The sequence below is a fragment of the Metarhizium robertsii genome, assembly GCF_000187425.2.
Source record: "Metarhizium robertsii ARSEF 23 chromosome Unknown MAA_Scf_1, whole genome shotgun sequence".
Lineage (NCBI taxonomy): Eukaryota > Fungi > Ascomycota > Sordariomycetes > Hypocreales > Clavicipitaceae > Metarhizium > Metarhizium robertsii.
Genome location: NW_011942149.1, coordinates 2,492,352 through 2,507,216, shown reverse-complemented (window position 1 = coordinate 2,507,216; position 14,865 = coordinate 2,492,352). Strand labels below are relative to the sequence as shown.

General features: G+C 53.9%; 4 protein-coding genes across 4 annotated transcripts; 1 reads left to right on the top strand and 3 right to left on the bottom strand.

The window, feature by feature from the left end:
- Positions 1-354: 354 nt before the first annotated feature.
- Positions 355-1,752, bottom strand: MAA_04653 (eukaryotic translation initiation factor 3 subunit 6; the record flags this gene model as incomplete). Its single annotated transcript, XM_007822749.1, has 2 exons — positions 355-1,269; positions 1,348-1,752. 2 exons carry the CDS (start codon positions 1,750-1,752, stop codon positions 355-357), a joined length of 1,320 nt encoding a protein of 439 aa, XP_007820940.1.
- A 546-nt stretch (positions 1,753-2,298) lies between these two features.
- Positions 2,299-2,877, top strand: MAA_04654 (ribosomal protein L49/IMG2; the record flags this gene model as incomplete). Its single annotated transcript, XM_007822750.2, has 2 exons — positions 2,299-2,736; positions 2,827-2,877. 2 exons carry the CDS (start codon positions 2,299-2,301, stop codon positions 2,875-2,877), a joined length of 489 nt encoding a protein of 162 aa, XP_007820941.2.
- A 513-nt stretch (positions 2,878-3,390) lies between these two features.
- Positions 3,391-6,774, bottom strand: MAA_04655 (ARID/BRIGHT DNA-binding domain protein; the record flags this gene model as incomplete). The annotated part of the gene is made up of 1 exon (XM_007822751.1): positions 3,391-6,774. One exon carries the CDS (start codon positions 6,772-6,774, stop codon positions 3,391-3,393), a length of 3,384 nt encoding a protein of 1,127 aa, XP_007820942.1.
- A 6,444-nt stretch (positions 6,775-13,218) lies between these two features.
- MAA_04656 (rRNA processing protein Utp6) lies at positions 13,219-14,468 on the bottom strand (the record flags this gene model as incomplete). Its single annotated transcript, XM_007822752.1, has 2 exons — positions 13,219-14,322; positions 14,424-14,468. 2 exons carry the CDS (start codon positions 14,466-14,468, stop codon positions 13,219-13,221), a joined length of 1,149 nt encoding a protein of 382 aa, XP_007820943.1.
- Between the last annotated feature and the right edge of the window lie 397 nt (positions 14,469-14,865).

Here is a 14,865-nt window from a genome sequence, read left to right as displayed (position 1 = left end):
ATCACCAAGAGGGTGGGGGAAGGCAAGGGGATAAACATGATATAAAACAGGGCCATTTCATCTCTCACACGCTCCTCCCATTTTCCGTTGAAAAATATTGAGCCAATCCTCCCTTTTCTTCGTGAAGATCGTCAAAGAGAGCCTCCGCGTCTAATTGCTCTAGTTGGTCTTTTTGTTCACCGTTTGCATGCCTGTCCAGGTGTCCCCTTCATTTAAGAAGCCTGGATGTTGAGAGAGGAGAAAATCGCAGTCCCTTTTCTAACACGGTTTATTTCTCCCGACGGCATGCCTGTATAAATTTCGTAGAGTGGGCGATTTTTGCTGCCTTTCATGTCACAGTCTGGGAGATGTCGTTTACTTGGAAACGGCGGCGTTGAGGACCTGTGTTCTGAAGAATCCGCCCTTGGTCTTCTCAATGACTTGTTGGTAGACATTGTTGGGAGGGTGGTTCATGATGACGGTGCCGTCCTGGCTGTCAATCTTGGCATCGAGTCGAGTCTCCCGGATCAGATTGACGATCCACTTCTCCCCCTCGTCGGGGTTGAGGCCTAGCTTGGCACTGAGGTCGCGAATATTCATGCGGCTAAAGATCTTGCAGTAGCTCTCGCAGATGAGGTGGCGGGCGGCGTTGACAAAGGCGTCGGCAGAAGAGGCGAGGAAGAAGTCGCTGCGGCAGACATCCTCAGCCTGGCGGAGGGCCTCGCGGGCGGCGTTGAAGTCATGGGCAATGTAGAGGGCGTTGACGAACTGTGTGATTGGGTCGGCGTACTCGTAGGCTTCTTGGCGCACGTAGCGGACAATGTCCTTGAGCTGCTTCTGCTGGGTAGAGCTGTTTCGCGCGCGGGTACGGCCGGTGATGACGGCAGCGATCAGGTACCGCAGGATCCACGGGCAGGAGGTCTGGATGGTGTTGATGTAGGCCGCGGAGAAGAACATGTCGAGGATGGGCTCGCGGGCACCCTCCCAGTTGAACAGGGGGAAGAGAGACCAGTGGACCAGCATGGTTCGGTGGTCGAGCTGGGCGCGCGGGTTGTTGAAGAGCTTCGAGTCGATGCCCTCCTTGACGTTCTTGAGCTCATCGACGGCTGACTCCCAGTTTGTAGAGAGAATCTCGGAAGCCAGCTTGCCCCAGGTTGAGGCAGAGACCTTGTCGTTGTCGGTGGAGAGGACGCGGAACTGGTACAGCATATCGGCGGCCGGGCCATACTGACCACATCGGAACTGGAACTGTCCAAAGTCATAGAGTGCGTTGACCATTTCCATCGTAACCTCCAGGACCGTTAGCAACCTCTATTTTCTCTCTTTCAAACAAATTTCGCAGGCAATCAGGGCAGGGTGCCAACTCACTCCGTGCTGGTTCTTCAGAAACTCCAAGTTGGCAACCTTGTCGCTTCGAAGACCATTAACAACCTCATCCTGCGTCAGAAGGTCGGCAATCTTAGCAGTAGCCTGCTCATATTTCTCCAGCTGCGCCAAAACATCCTGTCTCTTCTTGGTGTATTCGGCGGGCGGGTCGGAAGCGCCATGCAATTCGCAGTACAGAGTCGCAACGTAGTCGGTCATATTGGTGTCCTCCAGCAGCTTGATTTTCCCCGACAAGATCTTCTTGGCCTTTTCATCTTCGCCCTTCTCCTCGGCCTGGTCGCCCTCGAACTGAATGAGCGGGAACAGCAGGTGTCTGCTAAGGTGCGGTGCCAACTTGGGCATAATCGATGAACCATCGGCCGAGACGGCCGTCAGGATATCCTCCATCGCGAAATTTGGTCGAGTCCGTTTTTCTTTGTGGAGGGGTTCGTTTGAGAGCTAAGCCTCCTGGTGAGTTTTGGCAAAAGACGAGAAGCTCTTTTTGTGCTCCAAAAGACCGCGAATCGCTCGGTTCGTTGGCAAGGGTGGTAAAGACGCAACTCGCCCACACGCAAATCCAGTGGAGGGGCAGATTTTTGGTGAATTTCGCCAATACACAAAGTGGTGTGGGGGGCTGTCCCTGCACACCCGGAGATTTGCCGGCCCGACGCGCGCCTCAGTCATGTGACCGTGAGATTTTTGGGACAGCTTCACGTCAGGCCTGCGTGAAAGTTCCCGATTTCTAAGTGATTCGCGATTTTGACCCGTCATGGAGATCAATTGACCATCAGCGACCAAGTTTTGTTCCCTGTTTATTTGTTCAAAGCTACTTCTTGTATATAGTACTTGAACCCGTTTTATCAGCGTCAAAGTACGACTACCTAGTTGGCAAATCGTCCTCCTCTGTATCAACGACAGACTCCAATCTCTTGTTGGCATTTTCTGCAACCCACGATGCATCAACATGTTTCTCGAGCCCTATGCAGAGGGCAAAACTACCTCTCTCAATCAAGCATCTACAGAACCACAGTCATCCCTTCATCCAACCTTCCAACCTGCCGGTTCGCCTCCTGGTCACAATCATCACGATCCCTCACCACCACCGCCGCCAATAAACCCGCTCGCAGCTACACACCCGTGAGCCACGCTCCCACGCCTCCTCCGACGAAATCACTAGAAGACCTGGCTGGCGCTTCCTACATCGTTCGTCGCACACCTTCAATACAGCTTCCAGTATACAGACGATTCGCGTCGGGAGGAAACCGCCAAGTGGTGTTGATAAAAAAGGTGGATGGTGACCGGAAGAAACTGCTAGACGACTTGGTAGAGACTCTCGGAGTGAGCAAGCAGGATATCAGACTTAATCCGACGACACAGCATATCGAGCTGAAGGTACGTGGCCAAAAGTACCTGTCATAGGTGCTTCCCTACGTCTATTTCTAGTTGACCCTGTGGACGGCGGGCTTGCTAACAGGATTCTAGGGTGATTATTACGAAAAGACCAAGTCTTGGCTATTAGAGCGTGGATTCTGAGGACAAGGCAGGAGGAGACACGGAGGGATGTATATAAGTGGCTTGGATAGCGTGAACGACTCTCCGTCACGCCTCATCAATGTATTGGTACCGTCACAGCATAACTGATGATCAACCGAACTGTATAGTAGAGCAATTGAAAACTAGAGGGCGTTTTAAAAGGGTCATATGGTATCAGTTTATGTCTCACACTCCTGTACCTATGTACAACTGTCCTACAGGATATACCCCAAAGCCTTGCCTTTCCAAATCAAGTTCGCATCTCCATGCAAATCTAGCTATGCGCCGTCATCTGATACACCGTCAAAAAGTTGACAAAACAACTAGTAAAAAAACAGTAATGGTTAAGGGTGGACCAAAAAAATACATCCCGTGCCTCGTGCCTTCACGCATCATTTTTATATTCGCTGGAGGAGACCTTTCCAGAAGAGAAATCCACCTCTTCAAAAGCCGCAGTACAAAATAAAGCAGTCATGTCGATATCAGATGTTGTTGTTACAACATTGCGTCAGCTCATCCATCCAAATTAAGCACTGCTGTTAACTGTGGCAGTAACCCCTCTTTCGTCCATTCGGGAGATTGCATCATCAGCGCGTCCATCAACATCTGCGGTTGCGGCAGTAGATCCCCAATACCTGCAGATCCGGTACCTGAAGAATCTCTTGCTTTTTCGGCAAGACGACGCAGAAGTGAGACAGCAACAACGACAATATAAACAAGCTCGGGGTCTTTTCTAGCGGCTACTGCCCGGCTACCGCCACGAGTATTAGGGGGTGGCTTTTCGTACAAGAAGCACAGATCCTGAATCAGCTGAACAAGGTTCTGTGCGAGGCAGTTGCCTGACGCAAGAAGGGCTCGAGCCATTCCCGGTTCGGATCCTGGCACAAGAGAAGCTATGATTTCTGCACCCAAAAGGCCTTGCATCAGAAACGGTTTTCTTGTCTCGAATAGCGGCGGGAATGTAGGTGGTCGTAATTGCTCTTTTGCCTTGTCTGGCAAGGGGGCTACAGTCAAGGCAAATGTTCGGACGAGAAGCTCATTAGCGAGGGGTGATGAAGAATCAATCGTAAAAAGCGTCTTGTAAAAGCCTCTATTTGGTTCGTCACGAGCAAGCAACTTGGCCAGGGCATCAACCGCATGTGGGAGATACGAATGAATGCTGGGGTCGTAAGGAGTGAAGTTAAGCGTGTCGCTGGCCATTGTTGGACCTGGGACAGGAGCAAACGCGAGTAGAAACTGCAACAGACTCAAGGCCTGCTCTCGACCAGGAATCTCTAATTGGCTTGAAATATTTGAGAGAAGAACCACAATGTCTTTCATGAAATCAAGGGTATTGGCGTGTGTCCGTAGAAGCATCGTCCGCGTTCCGAGATACCGAATAATGGAGCAAAGCATCTTGATGACAGATTCTTCGCAAAGCATGATGTGGTTGTCATTGTTTTCGCCAGGAAATGATACATTTCGCAAAATTGTCGTTATGCAAATAAGTCGGTCCACGGCTCCATCAAGTTGGTACTCGATGCTGCCAAATGCAGGCACATCTCTCACAGCCCATCGCTCTATTCGGCATCCTCTAACAACATCTTCATAGGAAGTAAGTTGAATCTCATCAGCCACCTCCGTCGTATGTTCAACAAGTAGGTCCACTTGAGATTCTGCACAATCTACCAAAGCCTCGACCAGGTCATCACAAGCTCGAAGATGTAGGAAGTGAGCTTGGTTTTGTGACGATGAGATCGTAGCAAGTGTGTCAAGAGCTAGGCGCACTTCACCATGAATACCGCATTGGAGACTGCGGGTAAGGGCAGATATGTCGATGTTGCCCAGCTCGTTTACAGAAGGAACAGTCGGCTCCCATCGTTCCAACTCGGCACCGAGAAGATTGGCAGCATGAAGGTCAACCCCACCATGTGTCGAAAGTTCCCTTGCACATGGGCTGTAGTCTTCAGGCTTCGGGGGCATGCGAGGCATATGTTGCTCAGCACCAACAGCAGGCAGCGGTGTTGCCTGTCGGCCATCGACAGAGACACTGCCAGGTCGAGCATGCGAAGGTGATTGCATGGAGAAGTCGTTGGGCGTAGAGGGATCCACGCCTCGGGACATGCTATTCCTGTGTCCCGGTGCGGCATTGGAGTTGGGTGGATGTTGGGGTTGTTGGGGTTGTTGCGGCGGTGGCGGCGGCGGCTGCTGCTGCTGCTGCTGCTGCTGCTGGAGATGAGGATGTTGCTGTTGTTGCTGCACATGCGGCGGTAATTGAGGCTGCTGGGGAAGTGGTTGTTGTTGCGGCGGTTGAGGAGTCGAAAACCCATTAACTGGAGTCTGACTAGGCTTCATTGGAGTCTGTTGCTGCAAGTGAGGCTGCTGCTGTTGCTGCTGATGCGGTTGTTGTTGTTGTTGTACCTGTGGCATCTGCCCTTGGTTCATCTGTTGTCCTGGTTGCATCTGCTTTTGCGGTGTTCCTGGCCCAGCCATATTTGGATTCTGCTGCATCATCCGATGCTTCTGCTGTGCAAGCCAAGCCTCCTCAAACTTTGCCAGGTTTCGCTCGTACACTTGCTTCAGAGTGTGTGGTACAGTCGGGATTTGCGCCGGTAGCCCCAGGCTCTGGGCAATGAGCCCCCAACCGTTGCCCGTAGTCACGGGCTTATAGCCTCCTTTGGATTGAACAAGCTGGAACAACATGACGAGATTGACTGGTCGATCACCTACAATAGGGTTCGGGTCCAATGGCAATCCTTTCGCATTCATTAGGGTCGTAAGATTCTTCATGAATTGTTCCGGGTTAATGTTTCCTATGGGCCTGGGTTGCTGTCTCATGGCGCCTTGGGGCATCTGACCATTCGGCATACCAGGCATTTGCTGCTTTGGCATCATTCCGCGACCCATATTCTGGGCCTGCATTTGGGCCTGCATTTGCATATTTCCTTGTAATTGTTGTTGAAGACGCATCTGATACGCTGCCATTTTCTGTTGATCAATCATGCCCTGCGGTCTCGGTTGGCCCTGCTGCGGCTGCTGCTGGCCAGGCGGTTGCTGCTGGCCCGGTTGAGGAACTTGGTGTTGCATCTGCTGCTGCATTTGTTGATACATGTTTGACGGCATCTGGCCCATGTGCTGCGGCATTTGTCCCATTTGCTGGGGTAGCATTTGGCCGCCGACGGCAGGGCCGCCAGCCATCACATTGGGATTGGGAGATGGGCGAGGATTTGAAGGCGACTGCGCGTATCCCGGGTTATATCCCGGAGGGATATTTTGCATGTATTGATTTGGTTGCGGTGTGCCATGCTCAGAAGGTATCGGGGACGCTTGTGAGCCAGTGAACTGCTGCTGCGGACCAGGCGAAAAGGGATGTGGTGAGGCGGTAGCAACTCGCTGGGGCACATTTCCCGGTCGCATCTGGTTTCCCATGATGGGAGATGGACTGGCATTGGCAGAACCGTTAGGCTGTAGATGGGGGAATTGGCCGGGAGGTTGTTGAGGCATGGCACCACCGGCCGGCTGGAAGCCACCAAAGTTTTGTTGTTGCGGCGTTTCGGAACGCGACGGCGGTTGCATGCCCGGGTTCTGGCCTGGCGAGCCCGTGACGCTATCTTCGCGGGGACGAGGGCGTTTTGATGGAATTACCGGGTTGGTTTGGTAGACGGCGTTCTGGTTCTGGTTCTGATTCGGATTCGCAGTCTGGTTCTGGTTCTGGTACGTCGGCGAGCCGTGTCGCATGGGACCATTCTGCATCCCAGCCATCTGTTGCTGGTTAGGGAATTGCCCCGGGTTAAACTGACCCGGGTTGGCCAGGAAGGCAGAGTGGTCCATCATGGCTCCGGCAGAGTTGGGATCGTTCATATGAGGGAAGCCGTTTCCATTGTGGTTGGGGACGGCGTCGTTCATCCAGGCGCTCATGGCGACGGCCCCGACAGGCTGCGCGCAACAGCGTTAGCGATCAGCAGGCACACAGCCAGAAACCCATTGAAGGGCGCAGGGACGGATGACGATGGGGCCGTGTCACGACCACGGCGTGTGGTGATGGATAGGTCGAGTCGCGTCGCGGGTTGGTGGAGGATTGTGTGTGGTGTGCGGTGCGTGTGTGGTGTCGGGTGGGAAATGAGCAGGCAAGACGGGGGCAGTTTGCAAGGCCAGAGCCAAAAAGCCAGGCGGAGACCGACGAGCAGGTCGAGGCGAGAGACTGTCGACCAGACGCTGGGCAGTGGGCAGCGGGCAGGGGAAAGCAGTACTTGAGCGCCAGGCGTGCTTCTTGAGGGCGTGCTGGCCACGGGACTGGAACTTGGGGGAAAGTGTCGTCGTTAGCGACGGACGGGCCTCCCGCCGCTCTCGTGCGATATTCCCTCCCTCACTTTGGCAATCCCTCTCATCCCTCAGCACCAGAGGGCTGCCTGGCTGTGCGTGTGGGCAGCGGGCCACGCTACTCGAGCGCTGATTGGGTGGCTGGGGCGAGAGGAGACCAGTGAGGCGGAGACCAGGACCATGGACTACGGCCGCTGTGGTGAGGTGAGGCGAGTCGGGGGGAGGGAGGAGGCAAAGCAGGAGTGGTGCTGGGACATGAGACTGTACGGCGAAAGGGGGAAGACGGGGCACTTGACCCAGGTGCCAGTTGGAGCTAACCAGCTTCAATGTTGCCGGCTCCAGCACAGACGAGGTACCCCGATACCTGGGAGGCTAGGCGCGTCAGGGGATAAAAACAACGTACCTTGGGCGCTGGAGCGTGTCACAAGTACTTGACCAACCACCTTCTACTCGGTAGAAGCCAGGAGGCGCGGGCGCGGCAACTGGGCCAAGAAAAAAAAAACGAGGACAAACGGCCACCACTGTCGGGAGCACGCACAATCCAGATGCGCAACGCCGTGCAGCTGCGAGGCCTGGTTCAAGCCAGCAACGCAGTCGTCAATAGTAAAGCAGCAGACGGGCAGCAGAAGGTGGAGCGAGGCGAATAAGTCCGGTGTCGCGCGCCGTGAGTTGGCGGTGGCCGATTTCCTGTCGCAATCAAGCAGCCGAGGGAGAAAATTTCGTACGGACCCGTAGGTCCAGTTCCAGGCCACTTCACGTCCGCGCAGGAAGCCGACACGGATCCAAGAGCCCGTCCGAACGGAGATGCTGCGGGTCACGAGACCGAGAAAGTGATTTCGCAGCTATGCTTCAGTCACCCAGTCGCTACGCGAGGCCAGGGGGGCGGCAAGCTGGAGTGTGCGCGGCGGCCGCGAAAGTGAAGTGTCGGAGGTGGGTGGGCAAAGCCAGGAGCTTGAGCCAGTCTGGTCAGAGTCCGCCAGACACCAGACGCATAAACCACAAGTCAGCGGCGTGCCGGAGAAGAATCCTGTTGAGTTCCACACGTATCGGCTGGTTTCAGGTTCCATCAGAAATTTCGCTCCCGACGGTCGCCTAGTCCTTCTTTGGCCTAGCACGTGGCCAATCATACCCTGTGGTTAATTCCGACTCCAGACGTAGCCAATCAGACCTGGGTGGTGGAGAAATGTTAGCGAAGCGCGAGTGGCTATTAGTTCTGCTTGACCAATATGGTGTGTTTCTTACCAAACCAGCCAGCTATACTATCACAAGCTTCGCAGGCAGCTTGTACCCCTACTACATACAAGTAGTAAACAATTTGATGGTTCTGCGGTTACCAAGCATATCCGACGCAAGTCCCTCGAGGCTTGGTATTGTCGCCAATTGAATGCGCTTTCTTTCTCGCCATCATCGTTTGAGGAGGGATGTTTCCAGGTTATATACTTCGTAAAGGAAAGGGATCCGCCAGTTGCAAGCGCAAAAACCATTATATATCAACTGGCAATGTGAAATGAGCTGGTTTGTTGGTGGTGTCACTGAGAGGGCGATTCTATGGGAGAATTCCCGTCGAGCTCAGCTACTGGCGAATCAGAGTCATATCGGCCGTCTGTTAATCCTGACATATAGCCGGAGAGCCTCATGTCAATTGATGTCGTTGCTTGCATTTGAATCCTCTGGGCTCCTACCGACCCGCCAGTTAGTCTTGAATCCAAACAAAGCGGAAATAGAGGCTTTTAAATCATCAACGGCGGCCGTCTAAGGGGTACTGCAAATAGGTCGTAGGTCCAGCAGTTTGGTGAATGTAGAAACATTCGGCCATTGCGGCAGAAACCTTCGGATGTCCTGATCCCATTCAACAATTTCGCAAGTTCTGCGTCAACGCCAGAGATGGTGCAGCATCGGACAAAAAAAGAAGAAATTCCGAGACTCCCATGTTTGCCATTTCACCAGCCCGCCGTTTAAATTGTTGATTCAATCCATTCGGCACAGCCATGTGAGATGGAGCTGACGGAGCAGCACACAATTCCACCTGGTCGATGCAGCAAGTGTAGGCGCCATTCAAACACAGTGTCAGCCGAACAGCACAGCATGTTTGATCCCCGGGCCTATTCGGCCTCCTCGACGGAGGCGGTGTCAACATACTCGCCAATGGCTCTGCACGGCGTGCGTATAGCACATCGATATTATTGAGTGTTGGGTCTGATTGTTGATGCGAGGCGTTTGTTCGCAGAGCTCCTTGGACCCCATGGCAGCCCATGGCAGCCCATGGCATCTCCCATCCTCGATGCATCCCACATTTGCCTGAAGCGTGGCCAGCTGCATGGTTACAGAATGGCGCCCGCCCGCGGCCCCACCACAGGCGCAAGGCACTGGGGCCACACCCAGGCTGGCTACCTTGCAGCAGATCGCTGCGACAATGTGACGGATGCAACTGGGTGTGGTGAGAAAATCTTGGGCAGAGCGGCGGACAGGACGATGGCAGGTCGATGGCGTCTCACTTTGTCGATTGTTGCGGCTGGGACGCGGCGAGGCGATGGACGTGAGTTGGTGATGCGCAGGCAACATTGAAGGTGGGTGACAAGCTGCTGCTTCCTTTGCTGTTCGGTGGCTTCCACTGCGTGAGAGCGGCGCGGCTGCAATTGGTCTGGCAGGCCTTGTGCCAGGGTGTGCTGTTGGTGCATGTGGTGAGGCCGTTGATGCCGCACCTCCACCAGGACGTGACCAGACTGCTGCCAGGCCAGGGTCAATAAAGTCCTCAGGCGTCTGGTGCCAGATGGAGCACTGGGGCAAGCACTGGAGCACTGGAGCAGCCCTTTGAGGGAGCACGGCGCCGATTGCCCGTCGAACATTGAGGCTAGACACTCAAATATTCGGAGCCCTCGAGGCCACCCCTGTCACACACACCCAGGCCCTCGTGGCCCAAGGGCCCAGGCGAGTTGCCTGTCCGTCTCGTTCATCGCCCATTGCTCCAAGACCTCACGGGCTCGTCGACTGTGATTCGAATCTGGGTTTCGCTGTCGAGGCCGTTCCCGGCGCCATTTTGCTGCATCTCATCCCGCGTTGGTGTTTTTTTTCTGGCGTTTGTCACGGGCGCCGAAGCCCAAGTCGAGACATGGAGTGCCGACCAGTGACATTTCCAAACCTGAGAGCCCGGCCCTATTTTAGTGAGGTCGTCGAGTGGCGTATAAGTCCACGAACAGAGATGTGTCAACAACGCCGTCGACAAGAGCCACGCAATGAGGCAGAAAGACGGAGTGTCAAGGCGGCAATTCGAAAAACGCGAAGAGAGACAGAAGAAGGAGATTTTAAAATGGGAGAAAAAAAAGGGTGGCGGCTGGAGGAAACGGGGAAGGGGGGAAGGGTTAGTTATGTGAGTGAGTGACCTCGAGTCCCAGCATGGCCCTTTTCGATCATACCGTCGACCTGCGCAGGCAATGGATGACCCGGCGGCTGCCACACACGAGTCGATATTTTGGCATTTTTAGCCTTGTTTCTTTGGGCAGCCTCAAACGCGATGAAATGTAACTTACTTTGTGTGCGTTTGAAGTTACTTTGACTACTCGTTTCCATTCTCTTTGTCCGCCGTCCCCCGGGCTCAATCAAGCCAGTGCTAGCAATCGGCCGGCCACCCACAAGCCCTCAAGCCCTCAAGCCCTCGAGCCCTCAAGACGCAGTCCATGTCGGCCTTCGCCCGTCATGGATTCATGGGCCAGCCAAGCTCGATGGACGCTTTGTGGACGCGTCGTTGGTCCAGACGACCGTCTTGGGGTCTTTGAATCGAGCCTCCGGGATGGTGGCTCGTTAGATTATACTGTGGCTCTTGAATCCTTTTAATGTTCCCTGTCCAGACATATTGGCGTCCCGCTACGGAGTACTACTACTCCTGGGATGCAATCTTTCGTCGCTGCTTGCCTCGTTCCTCGTTCCGTCCAAGAAGCTGCGTCTAATAGCGTCTGTTGCTTGCGTCGCAACAAGAGTAGCTTGGCTTGTGTCTGCTTTGTATTTCCAGGCAGACTTGCACGCGGATGCCTGCATGTGTACTTGAGGAAGCAGGTAGCAGGTTGCAGGCACGGGCTTTGCATTAGGTTCGCTGGCCCCGGCTTCCACGAAATGGTCTGGTAGCATTTGAGCATTTCAAAAAAGGCCAACCTATGCGTTGGCCAAGGCATGGGTGCGGTGTCAGCTGTATTCATTTCTCGCTCTCTTTTCTTTTCTTTTTTTTCCTCTTTCTCTCTTTTCCTTGGACTTCCAACCCTCAACTGGCAAGACGACCGATGGCACCGCACAAACATGGCTGGATGGACTGAAGGCCTGGCTGGGCCTTTAATTATAAAAGGGCCGGTTGTGCGCGCAGCCCGCAGGACCGCAGACATCCTTCCTCAGAAAGCTGGACGAGGACATCGAGTCAAATCACAATTCAGAGGCCGTTTGTTGGTGATAATTACCCCATGCCCATCACCAGCATGTGCGTCGACTTCCCATTCAGCCATCCATCCCCTCCGTCTCCTTCAAACCACTGCATCGCTCGCCACGATCTCCTTGTTGTATTAGCTGCCCCTACCTGGCACCTGGCACCTGGCTCCCGGCTCTTGGCCTCGCTCCCGAGCCATCGGCTGGTGTCTGCTGGCTCATGATTAAAGCCCTTCCCCACATCGTCCGTGGCAAGGCAATCATCACTACAATAGTTCGCCTCCAGACCAAATTTCCAGGCTCATGGAAGGACGGACAAACCCGTAGGCAGCCCATTTCACACAGAATGAGTGCGCTGGCCATCATTAGGGCATGGAAACCGCCCATCTCGCTTCGCAGCGATTTCGTCTGGAGGCTGCTGCTATAGGCACAAATGATGCTTGGATGAGCGTTGGAGGTTTCCGCACGCCAGCAATACGGAGTTGGCGTGATGTGCTGGTGATGTTGATCGGCATGTCTCGGGGAGTGAACCCCTTCGTTCCACAACTCCCACGGATCCCCGTCTGTCTCAAGCACTCACTTCGAACTTGGGGCGTTTGTTTTCGGTAAACAGGTGTTAGGGCGTCGTCTTTCCCAGTCAGTCAGTCAGCCAGCCCACTGCCTAGTAGACTCTGTGCACGTTACACACGACACCACGGCATCGAAAAAGCAACTTTTGGTACAAAACTGACCGCGACGGTGATGTGAGCTAGACTCCCGTGTTGTAAATATTACTCCGTGCTACTGGTAGCATTCCCCCAGCGCCTTTCTGCGTCCAAGATTATTGGCACCTGTCAATGTGAGGTAATTGTGGATATATATCCGTACATACGGAGTATACCATGACTCCGTTTGTGTTCTATCCCTACGGAGTACAAAGGATATCACCGAGAGCCTGCCGTTGTCAGAATCTGCTTAGACTCCGCACACAATGTCAGACGGTTGTGCGGAGTGCTTGCTACTCCATTACCGTTCTCTCGATGCTCGTGCGTGTACTGTAAATTTTCTTTGCCCGTACAGGGTATAAGGTTACTCGGTGGTTCTATACAGAATTATGTGATGGGCTGACTTGGGGATTGAAGAACCTCACGTCGTCCCCGCATGTTGGGCCACTGGGGGCTCCTCATTTGCGCACCAGACCCCTTTCGGGTCCGAACTGGTGGAGCGACCCGATTTCAATGATGCCTCCGTAGCATTAGTACTATTACCCTGCACATTGAACGAATTTTACAGTTGTCGTGCCTAGCCTAGTTGTTCCTTGAATAAGATCAGAAGGAGAAGGAAACAAAGAGAAGGGGAGAAAGGCAGGGAGAGAAGCAATTCACAGAGTCAATGCCAGCGGAATGAAACCTTTCCAGTATTTCCATGTTGGTGCTGGTAGTGGCAGTGAGGAGCAGTCTGGTTGCATATTGCGGTTCCATGATAGAGTTCAGTATCTGTGAGCGAGTGCTAGCTTAAATGCCTGCTACACCAGCGCCAACGAAAAGACATGTGCTTCCTGGAAATTCACAAGCAGCGCAACGTCAATCGAAAAGGAGGTATAATGCATTATGAACATCGATTCCACGGCCTATGTACCAAGAAAAAAAAAATTCATCACGACAATTCCAACTTTTCCTTTGTGTACTCCAAAACCTGCCGAATGTCATCATCCAGCCCCCCCCGAGCCAGATACCCATCTATCCAAGCAGCCGTCTTGCGACTGAGCTCGAGCTTGTCCGTGGTGACATCCAACTTCTCGCCTAACCGCGCCAACACGTCTCGCAACCCTCGCGGGAATTCCGCAGTGTTGGTCTGCACGCCAAAGATGGGTTGTCTGATGTAGCAATTGCACGTGGACGGGTGGTTCGGGTACACCTCATTCAGGGAGTCCAAGACGTGTTGGGAAATCTTAGGCTCAACTGAAAGAGCCTTGAACGAAGCGAACATGGAGAAGAAGGACTCCGCAACCTCAGGAGTAAAGAATGCCTGTTTCCGGGATATGTCGTAAATGGCCATTGGTATAGCGCCGTCCATGGCCGGGTTAGACTTGAGCTGTTCCGAGGCCTGCTTGTCAATGACTTTGGCCTGGGCCCGCGATGGCTCGGGCAACATGTTGCCGTCTTCGGCCTCGTTCTCGTCCTCGCTGTCCACGATGCAAAGTTCGTCGTCATCATCAACGCGGTCGGGCCGCAATGCGTCGACACCCTTCTTCTCATTCTTGCGCTGATCCACCTTGACTAGCCACTCCATCTCACTCCTTGCGTATTCAAGCCACAGCTTGCAGTCCTGGGTGCAGAACCGACAGCCGCGCATGAAGAATCCTCGCGCTGCGGCCATGTCACCATTCCTCGCGGACCGTCGGCCCGCAATGACCCAGAATTCAGCGTCAGTGGGCATCATGCGAAGGGCCTTTGTCATGGTCTTGCGCCATCGCTTTGCGGCCTTGATGCTGGCCGCGTAGGACAGATAGCCTTTCCATAGTTTCCTGCTGCCAGGGTGTCTGTTGACGGCTCGCTCGTAGATCGATAGTACGCGGCCCTGGCCGGCGTGTGCTGAGTTGAGGTGGTGGATTTTGAGACGGCGGCATCTCTTGCTGCGCAGGCTTTCGAGGGATTGTTCCCATTTGACATAGGCGGACCATTCGGAGGGTGCGTTTCCTGGTGAGAGCACTCGGTGCTCGTGCTCGTTGCGTTTCTGTACAATTGTGCGGATTTCCTCCTAGAGTCAATGCGTTAGAGTATTGTCGTGTTTGTGCGACAGTTCTGGGAACGTGCCTTGGAGAATATTTCCTTTTCTTCCCACTCTCTTAGTTGAGGAACGGAGCGTTCAAGATAGAATCTCGCCTTCTCAGCAACACCCGCCATTATGGCTATCAAACACGGCAACTCCGAGTTAGGTGATGTATCGGGTCAGCACGTAACCAGTCCGAAAAGCCACGCTGCTTTATTGAGCCAAAGCAAAGATGCGAGGTGGGCATGTATGATCATGAAGTTTTTCGCACGAGGCCGTTGAAGATCCAAAATTTTAGCGGGGGTGCTTCACTAACCACCCGGTTGCAGGACTTCGTGGCTGTCAGCGAGCGAATCAGCATCCAGCTAGCCAAAGTGCCTGTCAAGGTCCAGCAAGCTGCCCCTGGGCGCGGCTGTGCCAGCCCAGCTTGGTAAAGTCAACTGGTCCCTGGCTATTCAATCAATACGCTCGTGTCCAGACTCCACGTCGCCAGACCTTCCGAGGCTCTTGCAGGCCACAAATCCAAACCTC